The sequence below is a fragment of the Pelodiscus sinensis genome, chromosome 5 (genome assembly GCF_049634645.1).
Source record: "Pelodiscus sinensis isolate JC-2024 chromosome 5, ASM4963464v1, whole genome shotgun sequence".
Classification (NCBI taxonomy): Eukaryota; Metazoa; Chordata; order Testudines; family Trionychidae; genus Pelodiscus; species Pelodiscus sinensis.
Window position 1 is genome coordinate 51,841,189 of NC_134715.1, and position 20,082 is coordinate 51,861,270.

At 36.7% G+C, this 20,082-nt stretch overlaps 1 protein-coding gene across 6 annotated transcripts in view; it reads right to left on the minus strand.

Moving 5' to 3' along the window:
* SLC10A7 (solute carrier family 10 member 7) overlaps window positions 1–20,082 on the minus strand; it is a 203,083-nt gene that overhangs the window by 129,307 nt on the left and 53,694 nt on the right. For 5 of the 6 annotated variants that reach the window (XR_012904144.1, XM_075929996.1, XM_075929991.1 and 2 more), the window contains exon 5: window positions 5,711–5,749. The exons of the other annotated variant lie outside the window; for it this stretch is intronic. Coding sequence is in view for 4 of the 5 variants with exons in the window: in XM_075929996.1 (XP_075786111.1) it covers window positions 5,711–5,749 (39 nt within the window). In the remaining variant the exon portion in view is untranslated. The remainder of the gene's footprint in view (window positions 1–5,710; window positions 5,750–20,082) is intronic. 6 annotated transcript variants of the gene reach the window in all.

Consider the following 20,082-nt stretch of genomic DNA (forward strand, 5'->3'; position numbering starts at 1 on the left):
TTGTCCTGGCTCTGCGCAGTGCCCAGAAGTGGCCAGCAAGTCTGGCACCCAACTGCACAGACTCCACAAGGCTATTGGCCTCACTGCATAGTAGCTGGACATGCCGGCCACTTCTGAGAGCTACCTGTGGTAAGGCACTATCCAGCCAGAGCCTGCATCCTGAATGTCCCGTATCCAAGCTCCTTCCCAGAGCCCATTCTACACAACCCCTCCGGTACCCCCAACCATCTGCCCCAGTCCTGAGCTCCCTCCCACACTGTAAGTCCCTCCCAAAGCCTGTATTCCTTCCCCACTCTTTCACCTCACACCCTCCTGCACCAGTCCTGAGCCCCCTCTCGTACCCCAAACCTGACCCAAGCCAGGGTCCACACACCCACAACCTAAACCCCCTCCTGCATTCCAACCCCCTGGTCCACCTTGAGCCTCCACCTGCACTCCAAACCCCTTTGCCCCAGCCCAGAGTCCCCTCCCTCACTGTGAATATCCCTCATTTCTGGTCAAACTCTTGAGCCTGCACCCCGCAGCCAGAGCTCTCACCCCCCTGCTATACTACAACTTCCTGGTGGTGAAAGTGAGGGTGAGGGAGAGAAAGTAATGCGAGGATGGAGTAAGCGGGGGACAGGGTTGAAGAGAAGGCATAGGGTAAGTATTCATTTTTGTGCAATTAGAAAATTGGCTACCCTATGACTCCTCTCTTCTCCCCCTCTTGCACTTCCTTCCAGGTGCCTCTTATCAGTCCTGGAATGATGGGCCAATTGAGTTCATTACCCACACTCAGCTTCTCCTAGGGCATGAATTAACCTTAAGTGATCAGGATGCTGGTGCACCTACTCACTCCATGCCATCTGTCGCATGCACATGGAAGCAGATCACATTTTAATATAATTAAGAACTTACCTATGCATCAATATGTTTCATCACAGTTTGTTTAGGAGAAAAGCTTCCCAAAATCTATGCACTCCCTTTTTGAGGAGTTAAAATCCAAGTAGAATACCCAAGAACATTGCAATAAATCTTTCAAAATTAGAATTCTCCCAGGCCCTTACAAGTGGCCTATATTTAGTCTAACATACATAGGCCTGATGCCACAAAGTGCAGCATGTAGGCAGACTGCTCCATCACAGAAAGCACCACTCACTTTGCCAGAGCTACACGTGGATGCAGCAATCTGTCTATATGCTATAAACTGCAGGATTGGAGCCACAATGAGCCAAATTCTGCCCTTAATTCAAATCTTCCAGATTGCCCATTTTTACCTTTAACAACTATATACCAATAGGCCTTTCAGTATTCTCGTGTGTAAATACGTGACTGTACAAAGAAAACATACTGTCTGATACATAGCTTTAAATACATTTATATATCAGTATCATATTCACATTTTAGAGGTAGTTTGAAGTTAAGATTTTCAACACAGGAATAATTCTAGGTGCTCAAAGTGTATATTAAGGCACCAAGTCATCAGATTTTCCAAGGTGGTGAGCATTCAGTAGCTCCACTGACATTTTATAATTAGGCTTCTTATTTACATGCCTAATTATGGATTTTTTAAAATCTGACACTAAATTTTAGCCGAAACACACATATGAATCAGATTCTGCTCTTGCAGTGGGATAATTCAGGAGCAATCCCCATGAAAGGAATAAATATATATTATAGATCTATAGCATAAAATGGTGTGCGACTGAAATCCAGCTGCATATGAGCACCACTGCTGCAAAAATTCTCACTTTAATGGGACTACATACCTGCTTAAAATTAAATATGTGCATAAGTGTCTACAAGATCATAATCAATGCTGTTATGTTATATGCACCTATATTATCTTTGAAAAGTCATGGAAGACAGGAAAGATTACAGGAGACTGGAAAAGGGCAAGTATAATGCCCATGTATAACAAGGGAAACAAGGACAACCCATGAAACTACAGATCAGTCAGTTTGGCTGTGTCTACACTGGCGCGTTCTTGAGCGAAAATGGCCACTCTTGCGGAAAAACATGCCGCTTGTCTACACTGGCTGCGCGTTCTTGCGCAAGTAAACTGACGTTGTACTGTAGAAAATCAGGGCTTCTTGTGCGAGAACTCTGACTCTCCCTCTCAGGAAGAAGCCCTCTTGCGGAAGAGCTCTTCCAGAAGAGGCCAGTGTAGACAGGCAACATGAATTTCTTGCGCAAGAAGCCCCTATGATTACAATGGCCATCAGAGCTTTCTTGTGCAAGAGAGCATCTACACTGCCATGGATGCTCTTGCGCAAAAGCACATGCCAGTGCAGACGCTCTCTTGTGGAAGACTTTTTGCGCAAGAACTCTTCCACAAAAGAGTTCTTGCACAAGAAGCTGCCAGTGTAGACGTAGTCTTTAACTTCTGTACCAGAAAAAATAATGGGGCAAATAAGGAATTAAGGAATCCACTTCCAAACATCTAGAAGATAATAAGGCAATAAGTAACATCACAGATTTGTAAAGAAAAAATCATGTCAAATCAACCTGTTAGATTTCTTTGATAGGAAAACAAGCCTTGTGGATAAGAGGGAAGAGATAGCTGTGGTAACTTCAGTAATGCATTTGATACAGTCTCACATAATCTTCTAATTAACAAACTAGGGAAATACAACCTAGATAGGACTACTATACAGTGGGTACATAAATGGCTGGATAACTTCCCTGAGAGTGGTGCACAGTCATGCCGGAAAGGCATAACAAGTGGGATTCCACAGGGATCAATTATGGGACCGGGTCTGTTCAATATCTTCATCAGTGATTTAAATGATGGCATAGAGAGAAAGAACACTTATAAAGTTTACAGATGATACCAAACTGGAAGGGATTGCAAATGTTTTGGAGGATAGGGTCAAAATTCAGAATGATCTGAAAAAACTGGAAAAATGGTCTGAGGTAAATAGGATGAAGTTTAATAAGCACAAATGCAAAGTATTCTACTTAGGAAAGAACAACAAAATGGGAAGTGACTGTATAGGAAGGAGTACTGCAAAAAGAGATCTAAGGTCACAGTGGACTAAAAGCTAAATATAAGTCAACAGTGTGACACTGTTGCAAAAAAAGAAAACATCATCTGGGTATGTATTAACAGAAGTGTTGTAAAGAAGCCAGAAACAACAAGGGAGGTTTAGCTTGGACATTAGGGAAAACTTCCTAACTGTCATGGTCGTTAAACATTAAAATAAATGGTCTAAAAAGGTTGTGGAATCTCTATCCACTGGAAATATTTAAGATCATATTAGACAAACACCCGTTGGGATCGTCTAGATGGTACTTTGTCCTGCCCATGAGTGCAGTGGATTGGACTTGATGATCACTCAAGGTTCCTTCCAATTGTATAATTCTATACGTGACTTATTATTTATCATGCACACAATCCCCACATTGAATCACATTTTCAAACTTTTACAATATTTTTTTCAGATCTTTGTATGTATACATGGCTCACTAATAACCTCTTAATTTAATGGGACTTTTATATTAAATTTTATTTTAAAATTAATTACTCTTTAATTTTAATTTTTAAAAAAATCTGAATTCTTCTTCTATGGATTTATACAAGAAGGATGTTCACCACAACTCTCCAGTATTGCACATAAGTGTGAGATTAGTTAATCGCCTGCCTAGGGAAATTCAGAAACAGTATTAGAAATCCCTAGAACTAAAATTCAAAACAAATATATTTGTGACAAAGGAGTAATATGAATGTATGTGAGGTAAGAATTTGATCTAGCTTCTTTACACAAAATTTGTTTCATATACATTTTGAATTTGAGTTTAGAAATCTAAATAATATTATTTTAATATGTTAAATTAGTCTGACAACACATTATATTATGGGTGACTTATGGTTCAAACTCTCAATGACATCAATAAGCTACATGTAACTTAAATGAGCCTTGAAGTGAACTCTCTGGGTACGTCTAAACTACATCCCTCTTTCGAAAGAAAGATGTAAATTAGACATATCGAAATTGCAAATGAAGCCGGGATTTGAATTTCCTGTGCTTCATTTGCATAATCGCAGCATGGCTTTTTTTTTAAACGCTATTTTGAAAGTGAAACCACAGTCTAGATGCAGTTCTTTCAAAAAGAAAAGAAATTTTTCGAAAGATCCTATACTCCTCAAAAAATTAGGTTTACAGGATTTTTTGAAAAAAGGCTTTTCTTTTCGAAAGAACTGTGTCTAGACCATGGTTTCCCTTTCAAAATAGCGTTTTTAAAAAAACATTGTGACTTGATTATGCAAATGAAGCATGGGAAATTCAAATCCCGGCTTCATTTGCAATTTCTATATGTCTAATTTACATCTCTCTTTCGAAAGAGGGATGTAGTCTAGCCTCAGTGAACTCAAAGATCTTCACTGCAGTAAAAATGGGAACTGCAGAAAATTTATGCTTTGCTGATCGTTTTCTGTTACTAGACCAAAGAAAAAGAAGTGTGACTATTTAAAAGTTAATTTTACAAAAAGATTTCAAAACATGGTGCAGGGTGTTTTTTTGTTTGTTTATTTTTACAAGAAACAGTATTAAAGCCTCATTAAGCCATAAAAAGGGGGGAAATACTTGGAAGCTGACATTTTTAGATTTTACCTGTGGGTGGGTACATATATATATATATACATACATACATACACACACACACACACACACACACACACACACACACACAGTATATAAACAGAGCTAAAGATGTACGTATTGTGTAACTCAAACACATCCAGCTATACAAACATGGTACACAATGGAAAATCTCAGTATTACTATCATTCCCTTTGCACTGTGTTTTATGTAAACACAGTTATACGTTTATACATATACACTATTCTAAAAATCTTTTTTACATGCTTTATAAACAAATTTCATATCTGTAAACCCAATTTCACCTACATATTTTAGATTAATAGATTTGTCTTTCATTTAGTTCAGACATCAGATTAATGCTTTATTTGAGTAAGCAAGACTGAGATTGAAATTACATATTTTTAAGCATTCACATATTTTTGTAAGAAAATAATCTATGTATAATATTCTCCAATGTCTCTTTAAACTATACATCAATAGAATATTTTTTCTTCATAAATACATGTGTTTATTAGAAAAACAAATTTGTTTGCCCTTCTTTTCAGTTAGTTTTCTGAAATTTTACATACCAAGATGACCACAAATATTACTTTGGCTTTTTAAAATGAATAGTGTGTTTGATTGTTTCCTTGTTTCTAGCTACTTTGGTCTTATCCTCAGGGACAGAGGGAAGAGTAACTTCTTTGACAGTAAAATATGCTAAACAAATGACATGTCACTGAGTAAATTAGCATCTCCTTTCTGATCAGCCAGGTCATGTTTTCTTTTCAAAGTCCATGGCCCCTTGACAGAAAATAATGATTATCTAATAAACTTCCTTAGAAAAATCAATATATTGATATTCATCTCTGAAACATCTGCCTAATAATAGATTCTGTTAACCCATTAAGGAGAAAAATAAGAGGCACTTAAACATTTATTTACATTGATCAAAGATTATTCATGCGCTAATTTTCTTGAAAATCTGATTCATTAAAAGGAAATATGTCTTGTTAATTAAAGGAGTAAAAAGAAATACAAAAATTATTCATTTTTTTACACCAGCTTACCTAAATGACTAGCCAGCACCAACCAGAATATAAAAAATACAATGTTATAGCACTAGCTGTAACCATTGAATTACTTACCAAAAAACTTCCAAAGGCTGAGTTAAATATAGCAGCTGCCTAGAGAAATACAAAAAAGAAGAAAAGATCACACACAATAAAAATAACTCTAGCACAAGAACAGAATGTTATGTCCCCTTCTCAGCAAGCCTTCATACTCTCTAAGTACACAAACACCTGATTACACAGTTAGTCATTGCAGTGGCCTGTAGCTTCCTGATGAATTCCAGCTATCAACTCATAAATAACGGGTTGTAAAAAACCCAAATGCCACTGCATTTTATATCTTACAAACTTATAATGGGTACCAAAAGAGTCCCCCAAAATACCTAGTATCTCAGATTCGCTGATTTTACTATAATTCACTGACAAGAATTTTACATTATTGACCTAGTCATTACAATCAACTACAACAAGAAGCATCTTAAGGGGCCTAGGCGGGAAAGAGTCCTAATTGTGTCGGATTAAAACAGAGATCCAATTTTAATATTCCCCTAATTTTTCAGCATAGTACTGTAATTGGGCAAGTAATCAAAGTAGTTACGAAAAATCACTTATTAGCAGACTGTGAAGTTGTATAAATTGAATAATAAATTGCAAATAGAAATAATGTACTAACCCCAGAATAATATTCTGAGGCCAAAATGTCCAATCATTACCTACAATTTAACAGTCTTTGTAAGCAAGAAAATAAACAACTGGCAATGACTTGGGAAATCTTTTTGCTTACCTAAATATCCAGGAAAATAAGATGGCATAAATATTAGCTCTTAACCTTAAAAATCACTAAATTCCATGAACTTAAAAATGAAATCATGAAAAGCTTCCACAATTACCAAAAAAAGAAATTCTTGTATGGCACTCAGTCCGATGATGAAAAGCCATGAGAGAAGTTAAAAGGGAGAGGATCGGGGAGAACCAACCATTACATGAAGATTCTAGAGCAGAGTTAAATTAATCAACACAGACTGTTTCAGCCATAATTACAAGTAGACGCTATCGACTTTAGCAAGTTTGAATAAAGTCCAAATCCAAGCTAAGAACGGTAGCGGAACCTGCCTTCTGCTTCATAAGAGGATGCAATGAGAGTGAATGGGTAATGAGATCTTTGGCTCTAGAGAGCTTAGCTTTCTTATTCAAGTTCATAATTAATTCAAAGCTTTGATAATTTCATTAGATTCCTCCTCTGCTGGCCCTATCAATAAAAGATGGCACTGGACCATAGCTCCTTGGTGGCCTAAACACACAAACACAGACTAGGAAACCTTGTCTTGCTTGCTTACTAACAGGGACAATGGCATATGGCAGCACATGTTATAGAGGGAGCATCTGAATAGACACAGCTAAATAAAACATTACAGCTGACATTTGTAAACTACAGCACCATATTTTAACACCTCTTCCTCACTGGCATGCCACTTTTGAACACAGAAAGGAAGCATAAGTCCAAATGGCTTTTTCTGCCAGAAGTCACAGTGCTTGCTACTGATTCTTCAACAAGTCTAAATAAGTCATGCTTCTTCATCTAGGTTTTGAAATTGTGATTGATCTTGTGTATGAAAAGACATGTAGATTGCATATGTGCATTGCACATATATGCTTATACACCCAACAGATCCACTGACACTACATTATTGTAGATATCTTTTGCTTGCAACCTTTCTAATTCCTCTTATCACTATATTAAGAGCTAAGCTTCATTCATTCAGCATTTCTTGGAAATGTGTCCCTCTGACTGGATATATTTGATCTGGAAGCCCCCTTTCAATTTATTTAGCCACTGAACCTACTGAGGAGAATCAGCTTTCGGGGAGGAGTTTAAATGAACAAACAAACAAAAATAGCCTTCACAATATAAAGTAAATGTAAAAGGATTGTCAGATACGAAAGGAAGAAACAGCTGGGCACTGCTTCTGCATCAGAAGGCTGCGGGAAAACAGAAGGTCCGTCTCCACACACATGCAGCATATACACTGAAATGTTACCATCTTACTTTACAAAAAATGTGTATATTTAAAAAAAGTAATTACATTATCTTTCCCCAGAATCCATAGCCTGGCCCAGCCCTCAGTGGTGGGATCATGACCAAAAAAACCTGCCCAGCCCAAAATGTTAAGGCCCACTCCACTGCAGGACACATTGTAGCTAGAAATGAAACAGCCTCTCCTCACCTGGACAACTGCTACCTTGCAGAAGAGTCTACAATGCCACAGTAGCAGGTGCAAGAGAAACAACCTTCAGGAGAATCCTGGAGCACTATTTCCATTCCAAAACCTCCAAGAGGACTCAAGGAAAACCTGCTCCCAATCCTGATCAAGTCCCCTGACCTGACTATTCATACCAGCCTGGAAAAAAGACACTCAACCCAAGAACCAAAAAGGAACATACTCCACAACAGAATTCCCAACACATAACCAAAGATGACGTGGCTCCCCAACCAACCACCCACTGCACAGGCAACTGTCACAACAGGACCTGCCTGCAACCATTTCTCTCATATGCTAGCTGCAAAAAACACCGACAGGCTGGCAAGCCACAAAGAAAGTCTCCATGAAGAGACAGAGGAGAAAGTACGGTAGGGAGAGATGGGAACTGAAAGATTTGGGGTAAGAGGAAAAGAGTATGAAATCCATCTTTGTTTGGTTTTGTTTTAAAAGCTGTATTACCAAGGGAAAGAAATGAGGAAGACCTTGGTAAAAATTTTTGCAGCACCTCCCTATATAGGAAATATTTTGATGCTGTCTTGATTAAGAGTGATAATTTCAAATTCACCTAAAGGTAAGTGGGTTTTCTATTCTCATCAGCTTGCAATGGATGCTGGGTAAGTGCAGCATTCCTGGATTTAAGTTAACATACACTCTTCAGTGGTAGCCACTTTGACTAAGAATCCCTTACATAAACATGTAATAGACTCTGCACCTACAAGGTCCTGACTGATGCAAAGTATTCAGAAACTGACATATCTATAGTGATCAAAACGGCAGACACATGTATTTCCTATTCAATGATAAATACAGTGGATGTGCAACAAACTATTCCACAGGGACTCATAATATTAAGATCAATTCTGTAGCAACCTCATATTCACAAATAATTTTGGAAAGCTCAAAGATTTGCTGTTCTCAATTTTTCATTTAAACTATACAGTTCTGGTAGGAAAAAAAAGTAAGGGTATGTCTACGGTACAGAGAAGATCGAAGCTGCTGCTGTCGATCTTCCAGAGTTTGAATTAGTGGGTCTAGATAAGACAACCAATTTGAACAGAGAGGGGAACTCAGATTGATGCCAGTAGTTATGCTTACACAAGGAATAAGTGAAGTCGAAGGAGGAGTATTCTCCCTTCAACTTCCTACAGTGTAGACAGCACCATAAATCAAGTTAAGCTACTTCGACTTCAGCTATGAAATTACCGTAGCTGAAGTTGTGTATCTTAATTCGACCTTGTCCCATAGCGTAGACATACCCTAATAGTTAATAAACCTACCCTAATAGTTAATAAACCATCTATTAACCACCTAGTGACAAAGTAGGATAAAAATGTTGAAACAATACACCAAATAAATCATTTGTGTTTGTTTAAAAGAAGGAAACCCCCAGGGAATATCAACTGAATGCAATTCAAACACAATTTTCTGAAACAACAGTTTCTAATGAGTCAAAGTATTCAGAGAAAAAAGGAGCATGACAATGCAGTAGTATGTAGATCTATTTTTATTCTTCGCCCTGTCAAACACTTCCTGCATGATCATGTGAAATTATTTCTCCTCAATTTCTCCTTCTCTAAGGCAGAAATCCCTCACAAGCTTGTTGTCAAAATTCATTCACTGTTTGAAAAGCATTTTAAAATTCTTAGATGCATGATGTAAATCAAGGTTAGTTTATTAGACACATGACACAAGAACAACATATTTACTGTCTTTTCAAATGCTTCTTAATTGTGACTGCAAAGCTGAAGAATGAAATAGTTTAAAATGTTGACATTAAATTGCTATCCTTTGGTTTCAGAATTCATAGCCCAAAGGAGATGCATGTTCACAGCTTTATTGGGCTATTGTTTTATCTTTGTAGATTAATGGAAAACAATACTGCACAAATTTATACTCTGTTGGGTTTTCAAAAAGTTGCTTTACCCTCAAAAGGACTAGAAGGATTTTTTTTTATAAGGAAGAGCTTTAATTTTTAGAGCACAGTTCTGCAGCAAGAGGTAAAGTTCACAGCAAACTCCAGAGATGCAGAATAATGAAATTCAAAGATCCCAAGTGGCCAATAACCAAGTGAGATTCAGTCCTAACAATCATACATGGGCACTAGGGACCTCACAATACAAAGTGCAAAATATCGTCCCAACTCCAAAGATCTCGCACCCTAATTTAAGACATAACACAATGAAGGAGGTAACCGAACAGTTGGGAGAAGTAGTGGGAGTACCAGCAGTAATATGTGGTTACTCAGCAAAAGCTGGAGCACACTATGTATGATTGTGTGACCTTTACTGCTGTATTAACACAATGGATATTACTGACCTATTTATTACAGGCATTGCAGTAGAAGAGACTCTTAAGGAGAGATTTGAATAAGGTGAGCATTGTGGGTTGGAAGCCCAGCTCAAGAATAGAATTTTATCTATACATTGGGAGCAACTTGCAAAAAAGGCAAGGACATGGCAGTGCAAGAAGCAGATAAACAGGGCACCAAGACTTATGTGAATGGGCTGGCAATATCCCTCTAACTTATCACTTAATCCCTTATTTAAAAATAAAACATGTTGAAACTCTGAGCTTTAGGATTACCAAAGCTTAACTCTTAAGCATTATTTCAACTAACAAAATGATACAATGTTGCAGAAAGCTGTTAGCCATAGACCTGTTCCTGCAAAAAAGAATATAAACATACTTGATATATTTAGCCTATTTGTTGCTGTTCATAACTATTCATCAGGATTTAGACAGAGAAAAATATATGTTCCAGTTCCAGGTTGTAGGTGCTAAATTGAATCAGGTGTCCTCTTCTCTTAAGAAAATTAAGTTGCTTTTGTGCAAGAGTGTTTTAATGAGAACAGAGCCTGCCGACATTGATAAATGGGAATGACACCAGAGAGAGCATGTAAGCAGGACAATATGTGCATGTTACAGTCTTGCAGCCCATTTCTCACTGACTATCCTGAATGACTTCGCTGTTTCTTAAGGGGCCTATTAATCTCAAATTTAGTTATTACACAACGTTCATTTGAACATATATTCTGTGGATGATGACAGTTAATAAAGGAAATCTTCTACAAGCTATATTTTTACATATTGTTCCAACTACAGCTCCCCATCATTCTATTGTACTGATGGAATAACCCAGTTATGATGGTGCCTTTAAAAAAGGCACATATATTCAGATTCCTTTCCATGCATACTGGGACTCTTAAATTACTGTTAAAAACGCATATAAAAATCCTATTACAAAATGGAAAAAAAAAAGGTGGTGCTAACTGCTCAACAAATCCATCAGATGAACAAGTATCCCTCAAAGGCAAAGCAAATGCTTTTTAGCATTTAAACATCATTTTAAAAAAATGAACAGAGGCCAGATTCTGCCATGGAGATGCAGATACAATTCACACTGAATTCAGTGGGAGTCAAACATATGTACCTAAAAACAGCATTTAGTCCCAGGTACATAATTTCTTACTAGTAATTTTTGCAAAAGTACTTAGCCACAACAAGATAAGCTTTGATGAAGACTGATTTTACATGAAGCCCAAAAAATTAGGGAAAAAGACGTATTGTTTTAAAACTGACAAAAATATTGTATTATTGCCCACTTTTGGTAAAAGAATAATATTGCATGATTTTTCCTTAATCACTTACGCTCATTAGCCTCCCCTTCCCACCAACTAAAAATGTCACAGCAATTACTACTTTACATATTTACACTCAGGAACAATCAAACTTTGGATAGCACTTCTTGATTAGTAATGTTCAATGACTATCAGTTTTATGAAAATACTAAAAAATCCAGCACAAAATGCAAAGGTATATTGTTTATTTGTACGGCAAGATAGAAATGCTACACAGAGTATGCTGTTCTCTGAAACATCTTGACATTGATCACAGTATATGAAGCTTGGAATGCTGATTTGTTCCATATTAGAAGAGATTGTCATCAACTACATAGCAGTCTTTGTTCTCCAGTCACAGGTTTGTGCTAAAACAAGTGGAAGGATTTACCCAATCATGTATTGCTGCTAACGAGAGCAGTTATGCTATTAAAAATTAATCACAATTAATCATGACATTTAAGAAAATGAATGAAATATTCATTTCAGTATTTTTGGATGTTTTCAACATTTTCCAATATATTGATTTCAATTACAACACAGAATAAAAAGTCCACAATGCTTACACTATATTTTTATTACTTCTATCCGCACAATAAAATAAATATTTTTCAGTTCACCTAATACAAGTACTGTAGTGCAATCTGTTTATCATGAGAGTTGAACTGACAAATGTAGAATCATGTACAAAAAATAACTACATTCAAAAACAAAACAATGTGAAGTTTTAAAGCCAACAATTCCACTCAGTCCTACTTCTTGTTCAGTCAATCGCTCAAAAAAACAAGTTTGTTTACATTTGCATTACATTTACCAGAAAGTGGGAACAGCCGGGCATATTGTAACTGTTGCAACTGCTGTTGCAAAATGCTTACATGCCAAATAAACTAAAGATTCATATGTCCCTTCATGCTTCAGCCACTACTCCAGAAGACACACACTCATGCTGATAACAGATTCTGCTCAATAACAATCCAAAGAAGTGCAGATTGAAACATGTTCATTTTCATTGTTTGAATCAGACACCACCAGCAGATGGTTGACTTTCTTCTTGGTAGTTTAGGTTCTGTAGTTTCTGCATCAGAGCATTGTTCTTTTAAGACTTCTGAAAGCATGCGTCAAACCTCATCCCTTTCAGCTTTTGGAAGGCACTTCAGATTCTTAAATCTTGGGTCTAATGCTATAGCTATCTTTAGAAATCTCACATATTAGTACCTTCTTTGTTTTAAGAACACTTTAGCTGCAGATTTGTCAAAACAAAAAAAATATGTGCTGAGTCACCATCCAAAATAACATGAAACATATTTTTATAACATGAAATATATGGTTGAATACAGATAATTGGTATACAGATAATATGGTTGACTACAGAGCTGGAGATACATAATTCTCCCCCGAGGGAGAAGTCATATATTTAATTAATGAATTATTTTGTCAACAAACATTATCAGCAAGGAAGACTGTCCTTTGGAATGGTGGCTAAAGCATGAAGGGATGAACAAATATTTAACATATCTGCCATGTAAATATACAATGATGGCTACAGAAGTGCCATGTGAATATTTCGTCTCACTTTCTGGTGACACTGTCGATAAGAAATGGACAGCATCGTCTCCAATAAATGTAAACAAACTTCTTTATCTTCTTGGACTTGTAGGCTTTAAAGTTTTATTTCTAACTGCAGTTATGTAACAAAAAAAAATCTACATTTCATAATAAAAAGAGATTGCACTATAATACTTGTGTTAGGTCAACTGAAAAATACTAACTTATGTTTACAGTGTAAATATTTGCAAGCAAAAATAAATGGAGGGATTTACCAAATTATATATTCTTGCTAATGAGGGCTTTAAATGAGCACTGCACACTTTGTATTCTGTATTGTAGTGGAAATCAATATATTTGCATATATACAGAAATATCCAAGATTTAATAAATTTTAGTTGGTATGATATTGCTTAACAGTGCAAAACTATTTAAAGCTGATAATCATGATTAATTTATCATAATTAATTTTTGAGTTAATCGCGTGAGTTAACTGAAATTACTTGACAACCCTATTGTTAAACACATAGTTGTGTCCAAGGTCTTTTGTGAAGAAACAAGGCTTTTAAACTAGTACAAGTTCCCACACTCTAAGTTCCATCTAATAAACACTGCCCTTTAGTAACAATTATTCATAGGGACAAAACAAACCTGTTAAAAACTGGGGATACGTCTAAACTACAAAGATTTTTTGAAAGAGGATATGCAAATTGTGGGAATTTGCATATCTTCTTCCGATCACATTTTCGAAAGAGGAAAATGAAAGTAGTCTGGACGTGGGGGAGAGGGGTGGTTTCAGAAAATTGCGTAAACCTTTTTTTAGGAAGAGCAGGTTTTTTTCCCCCAAAAAAAGGGTTTCTCTCCCCCCCCCCCCTGGAATTTGCATATCCTCTTTCGAAAAAATCTTTGTCATTTAGACATGACATGGTATGAAAGCTAACTTCCTGGAGACATTTGTTTAGTTTTCCTACTGTGTCTTTGAAAGTCTCCTTAAACTTTACCAACATCTTTATCTATATTGAAAAAGAAAAACTATCTTCCTCTTCTCCAGTCAGTAAATGGTTACAGCTTTCTATTTGCAAGCTGCTTGAGTGTTTCTAAGTGAATCAAAAGTGCCTTTGTGGTGTTTACAATTTAAGTGGTGATAGGAAAAAGACTGAAATCTATCCAGAAAGGGTGTGCAGATGATCGGGAACATCTATGCCATGCCTTCACTCAGTGGAAGATTGATGATCAAATATTTGGGAGTTTAATTTAGTGGGTCTAGTTAAGACCCGCTAAATCAAACTCAGAGGGCACCCCTGCCAGTGTCTGCTACTCCTGCTCCAGCAAAAAGGGAAGCTAATGAAAGTATTTGCTCTCATCAGCCTTCCACTTTGAGGACAGCAGGGAATCTTGAATCAAAGTATGTTAACTCCAGCTACATAAATAACATTGTTGGAGTTGCGTATCTTGATTCGACGTTCTCCTTTAGTGTAGACATTGCCTAAGAAACAAAGACAAGGAGTGGGGGAGGACTGAGCCCAAACTGGAAAAGGTGTCTGGAATACGAAAGAAATACTTGGAGTTTTAAATGGCAAGCAAGAGCAGCTTGCCTTCAAGAACACCTGCAATCTTTTTAAGAACATTTAGTTGAGAAATTACTGCTTGTAACCAGTTTCTTTAGTATCTAAGCTTCAAAGAGCTCTTCCATATCAGATTTGGGAAGGTACCCTAGATCAGCAGCAGAGAAATAATGTATCTAGGAATGGCATGTGTATTTTTCACCAAAGGACTGAAATTATTTCTACAATCTTTCGAGTCATCAGGAAACAGATGAGTCCCTTTACTCTCCTGCACCCCCGAGCATTTCATTATTGTGTTGAGGACACAGAATCTGGGAGACTGGCAGCAGAATAAACCAATCCTGTGTAACATCATTAAATGGTCATTATAAAAATAGTAAAACCAACCACCAAACAGCCGGCATGAAAACTATTTGCAAATTTTGTGATTTATTTTTGTTAGTGAATGAAGACTTATTAGCTGAATAGGCCAGGCAATAGCTGTAGCACCAAAACAAATGGACTGCCAAATGATGATTTAATAAAAAGGCCCAGCTGAACAATGGTGTATAAGTTACTCTGACAACCAGAGGCTTTATTCTGGTCAAACATTTTATATTTGTAAGTGACTTTCTCTTTTTAAAAAAATTACCTCAGAAAGTATCCTCAGAAGGATAAGAGCAATAACAACCTCCCAACCATACTTTTATTTAAGTTCAAATTTTCTGAGATCTTAAGTTGTGATAAAAACACTTAAAGGTCTTGTCCCCAGATTCTCCTGAAGACACATCATCCATAACATGATTAGAGGTCTAGTTAAACAACTCCAAAGAGTATTACTTTTCTGCTAAAGTGAAATGAAAGAACAAGGCCATTTTCTAAAAGGTGCCCTTTCACATTAACTCAAAAGTTGTGTCTATACCCGTATTTATCTACAAATACTCCATTCTCTTACTAAAGTGCAGCTCCAGTGCGTGCCAGGCATTTTAACCATTAGCTCACCAAAGCTCACTCAGAACAGGAGTAAATGGCATTGTAGTTATTTTTTTGAGAGTCTGATTTACAGCAGCACTCCCACCATTGTTATCACGGGCAGACTAACTGGCAGTGCAATGGTGGGAGGATTTAAAGAAAATCACTAGTGCACAGAAAGCCAATGTATGTAGTATAAGTACTTGCTTTATAAAACAAAAAGTTCAAAGGAGGTACTAACCAAATTACAAGCCCCAACCTCAAGGGGATGCTAGAATTTGTCAGAGGTCACGAATGAAATATACTCATAGGTTTCTATCTAGTTCCATGTAGAATAGACATCTGTTCATATCCCAGAACCAGCACCGATTTGGTACAACTGCCCTTTTCTAAAATGGAATTAAGGAAAACCAAACCAGTACTGAATTGTGCTGGTGGCCCCATCAGTTTATGAGTCCTGCCAAGCTGTGCACTTAGGGTTGCTAGATGGTTTAACCAAAATATACCGAACCCTCCCCCCCCCCGCGCCAAAAAAAAAACACTGGGGAAAAAAATCTGTTAAAAAAAGGTTGGGGGACCAAAGATATTGAGAGGAAAAAAAAGGACCAGAGAGTTAAGTAAAAAAAAAAAAAAATTAAAAAAAATCAGTTTGGTCCCTTTAAGAAACGTTTTTGAGGCTTTTTGGCCCTAACAGGCTGCTGGCGGCCACACACCATCTTGCCTCCCTACGCCACGCCAGACAGCTCCCCAGCGGAACCTGGTAACTACTTGGGATTTTTGCCTCCTGGCCGGGAAAATGAAGATACAGGACATTTTAGGTGTCCAGTATTTTCTGATTTTTTTTTAAACCAAACAGGAGGTGAAAATACCGGACTGGAGGTGAAAATACCGGACACCTGGCAACCTTATCTGCACTCTCCATAGTATCATAAAAAAACTGCATGCCAAAAGCACCAAGATCACTCCGGGGGGAGGAAGGCAGAATTTGTATGTATATAATTTTGCAATTTAAAAGGTGCTCTGACATTACTGTGATAAGCATAGTACTACATATATTTAGATACAATTTGACAGACAGAAAGCTATTCATGAAGTGTTAGATTATGTTTTTATATAGCACCTTCATGACTAAAGTATCAAAGCATTTGACAAAGTAATGAGTTAAGCAGTTGGTGCACAGTGACTTCAGGCAAATGGAATAACTATTTGCTCTCAATAATAGCTCTCTCACAGTCTTGGGCACTTGACTTGGGCATTAAGAAAAAAGAATGGGCTAAAACACTTTCAATCTCTTTTTGATCAATGCCAAAGGATGCGTAACTTCTAGTTATACAGGTATCCCAAATAAACCATAGAGTCCTCAGTTTTATTCACTAAGCTAAAAAGCAATGGCTAATACACACTGAGCTGCACGTTGCATACAAGCCAAATCTTGATTGGGGACTTAAACTCTGCTTTCTTCAACAGCAATAACAGCCCTATAAATACGTTTTGATCTATATATTTTTCTTTCATAATTAAAAAATCATATTAAATAAGAAATAAGTTTACCCAGAAAAACGTAATGATATTTCTTTCTTAAACATAGGGCATTTCCTGATATCCAATACCATGCAATATTCTAAGAGCAACTATTCCAGTAAAAAGGGGGAGGAGCATCAACTCCCAGTATACAGTTTCATTCACATCCTTTTGTGTGGGGAGTGGAACTTGCTCCTTTCTGAAGAGTTGGCAAGAGATTTGCCCCAAGGAACCTGGAAGCCCCAGTATGGATTTTTCTCACTAGAGCTTGCATGAGCCCTGCCACTAAAAATCACAAACATTCCATCTGACCAAAATATGGCTCCAGCTGACCCATCTTCTCTAGGTTCCAGCCACAATAGAGCTTGCTGAAAATAGATGTATTCATCCCATAGGAAATTACATTAATCCAACATTTGCCTTAGCTCCAATTTGGGGCAAAATGACAAATATTGTATCTTTTCATGGAACAGAAATTTCCCTCCCTCCACCACACATACAAAGTCCACAATTCAGAAATACCAAAACGTTTTATTTTAGTTTGTTGAACCAAAATGATACCTTTAATTTTATTTTGACATTGAACTGCATCCACTTAAAGCTGTTATGGTGCCTGATAGGGGTTGTAGAGTGAATACTTCATTCCCCAATTCTCATCTATTCAAGTTAATGTCAAGCTAACCTGAACGAAAACATTTCAATTCTGTTCAACAAACTGAAAAGCTTTGATTTGAGTCAATCTTCTTGACATAGAAGTGAAAAAATCTCTGCAAAATCTGAATTTTCCTGTGATGTTTTGAAAATAACTTAATTTTTCCATTTACTAACCAGTTCTAATCTACACAGACCAAGAGTTTTAATGTTTTTAATCAAACATAAAACCATTGAAGATATTCCAAAATTAGCAAGCACTTCAGCAAACTTTGGCCATATTCGCTGAGCTATTTTTAAAATGATCATACTACTACTTTTATAATTCACTGGAGAGTTCTGAAGATAAATTCATTAATGTTAATGAGGACCAGATACTCAGGTAAAGTACTCCATTAAAAATCTGAGAAAATTAATAATTCTGAATTCAATACTGTGTTTAAATTTTATGCAGGGCAATATACTGAACAATAAGGATAAAAAGATCTATTGAGTAATTATCCATTGTACTGTAAAAAAAAATAGCTTGTGATTTTGTAATTAAGCACTGTATCATACTACACAGGCACAATGGGGCAAAAATAACCTTAAATCTGGAATACTTGACTTTGCAACCTTAACTGTCTCTAAAATGTACAGATTTTTGCATACATATGTGTATGTACGTGCATCTGCATACAAAAATACACAGACCCAAAAAAACTTCTTTAAAAGAACATTTAAGGCTGCAAAGTCCAGCATTCAAATACTGCAAGAGTCAATGGCTTTTCTATACAGCTATAGGCCTTAATTCCAAGGAGGAAGTAGCTTCCTATTAATTACATGGAATTGCCAAATCACATCAAGCTGGCATAAAGTAATATAACTGGAGGTCAGGTTACATTTTAGCAAATGAAAATTCAACAGCAACAAAATTCCCACAAAATGTTGCTTGCAGCATATTATTTCAAAAAGTTAGATACACACAGTTTAACTGCTCTTTTAAAATATATTAATTAAAATACGAATACAAGCATACACAAAAATACTAAATGTAAGATAAAAATATAGAATATGTAAGCCATGTATTACACATAAATGTATATCTGCTATTTCAGGTATATTTCATAGTAAGTGGTAAAATGGTAAAAACTAAAAAATGGGTTTTTTTAAGTTAATCTTTTTTGAGTACTCCACAACTTTATTTTTAGGGTGTACTAGAAGAGGGAGAATCATTTACGAAATTGCATGTGGCTGGAATTTTGAATGGAGATTTGCTATTTATCAATAGAGGGAAGGGGGCACATTATTCCTAACAAGAATTTGCACTGTGTATCAACAACTCCAAAAACAGTCAGTTTTCAGACATATCAACCAGCTCATTCTTCTCTTTCAGTCACACATTTGTTCCAATGTCACCCTTTAGGAATGAAATACGAAGTATAAGAAAGATGCAAAGAAAAGATCACTGTACAGTCACCACAGAGTCAAAACAAAATTCAATTTGCTTCCTATGCCAGAATAAATGTATCTGTATCTCACTCTTATTGAAGTATTAACAAAATCAGACTTATGTACTTTCCTACAATATATAAAAAAAATCATATCATTGCTGTAAGCTACAGTGTAGCAATACAGCGGCAGAGTATGAAACAGTAATCAAAGTCCTGAAAAATATACCACTGTCAGCATTGTGCACTGGTACCAGTATCTTATAGCACCTTGGTTCAAAATAAATCAACCTAAGTGCCTGCTTTGGTAAGCACTTCAAATTCAGTGTACATCAGCATTACAAGGGGGTACTGCTCAAAGAAATGAATAAAAAAAGGGGTTTATAAATAACAATTTAATTAGCAGATTTATATTACACATTTTCTAATAAACTTTCTATTTGCACCTATATGAAAACCCTCCTACAGATTTGCTTCCTTCATTTACATATCTGTGTGGGCCTGCTCTTTTTTCTTCCAAGCCCCTTTGCCCTTTCAATCATGAAGCATATTACTCCACTGTCAGTGCAAAGCAGTTCCTAACAACAGGGAACCCAGCTGGGATAGGAAGAGGGCAGCAGGCTCATGCATTAACATAATAATCCAACTGTGTTCCCATAGGCCCTTAGGGCAGACAGCATATTAGGTAGGCCTCCTGTGCAGACCCTGGTGGAAGCTGCCTTATCACCTGCCTATCAACCTGTGGCAGTTACAGCCAATTCAATAGCACCAACTCCTGCCAAGCTGTGGTGCCAAATTACCTTACTACAAAAAAAAAATCCATTTTTCTACATCTATTTAATGTGCCTGATAAATGTCCTTATTTATAATTTGAATATACATTTCTGCATTGTTTCTAGGGGACTT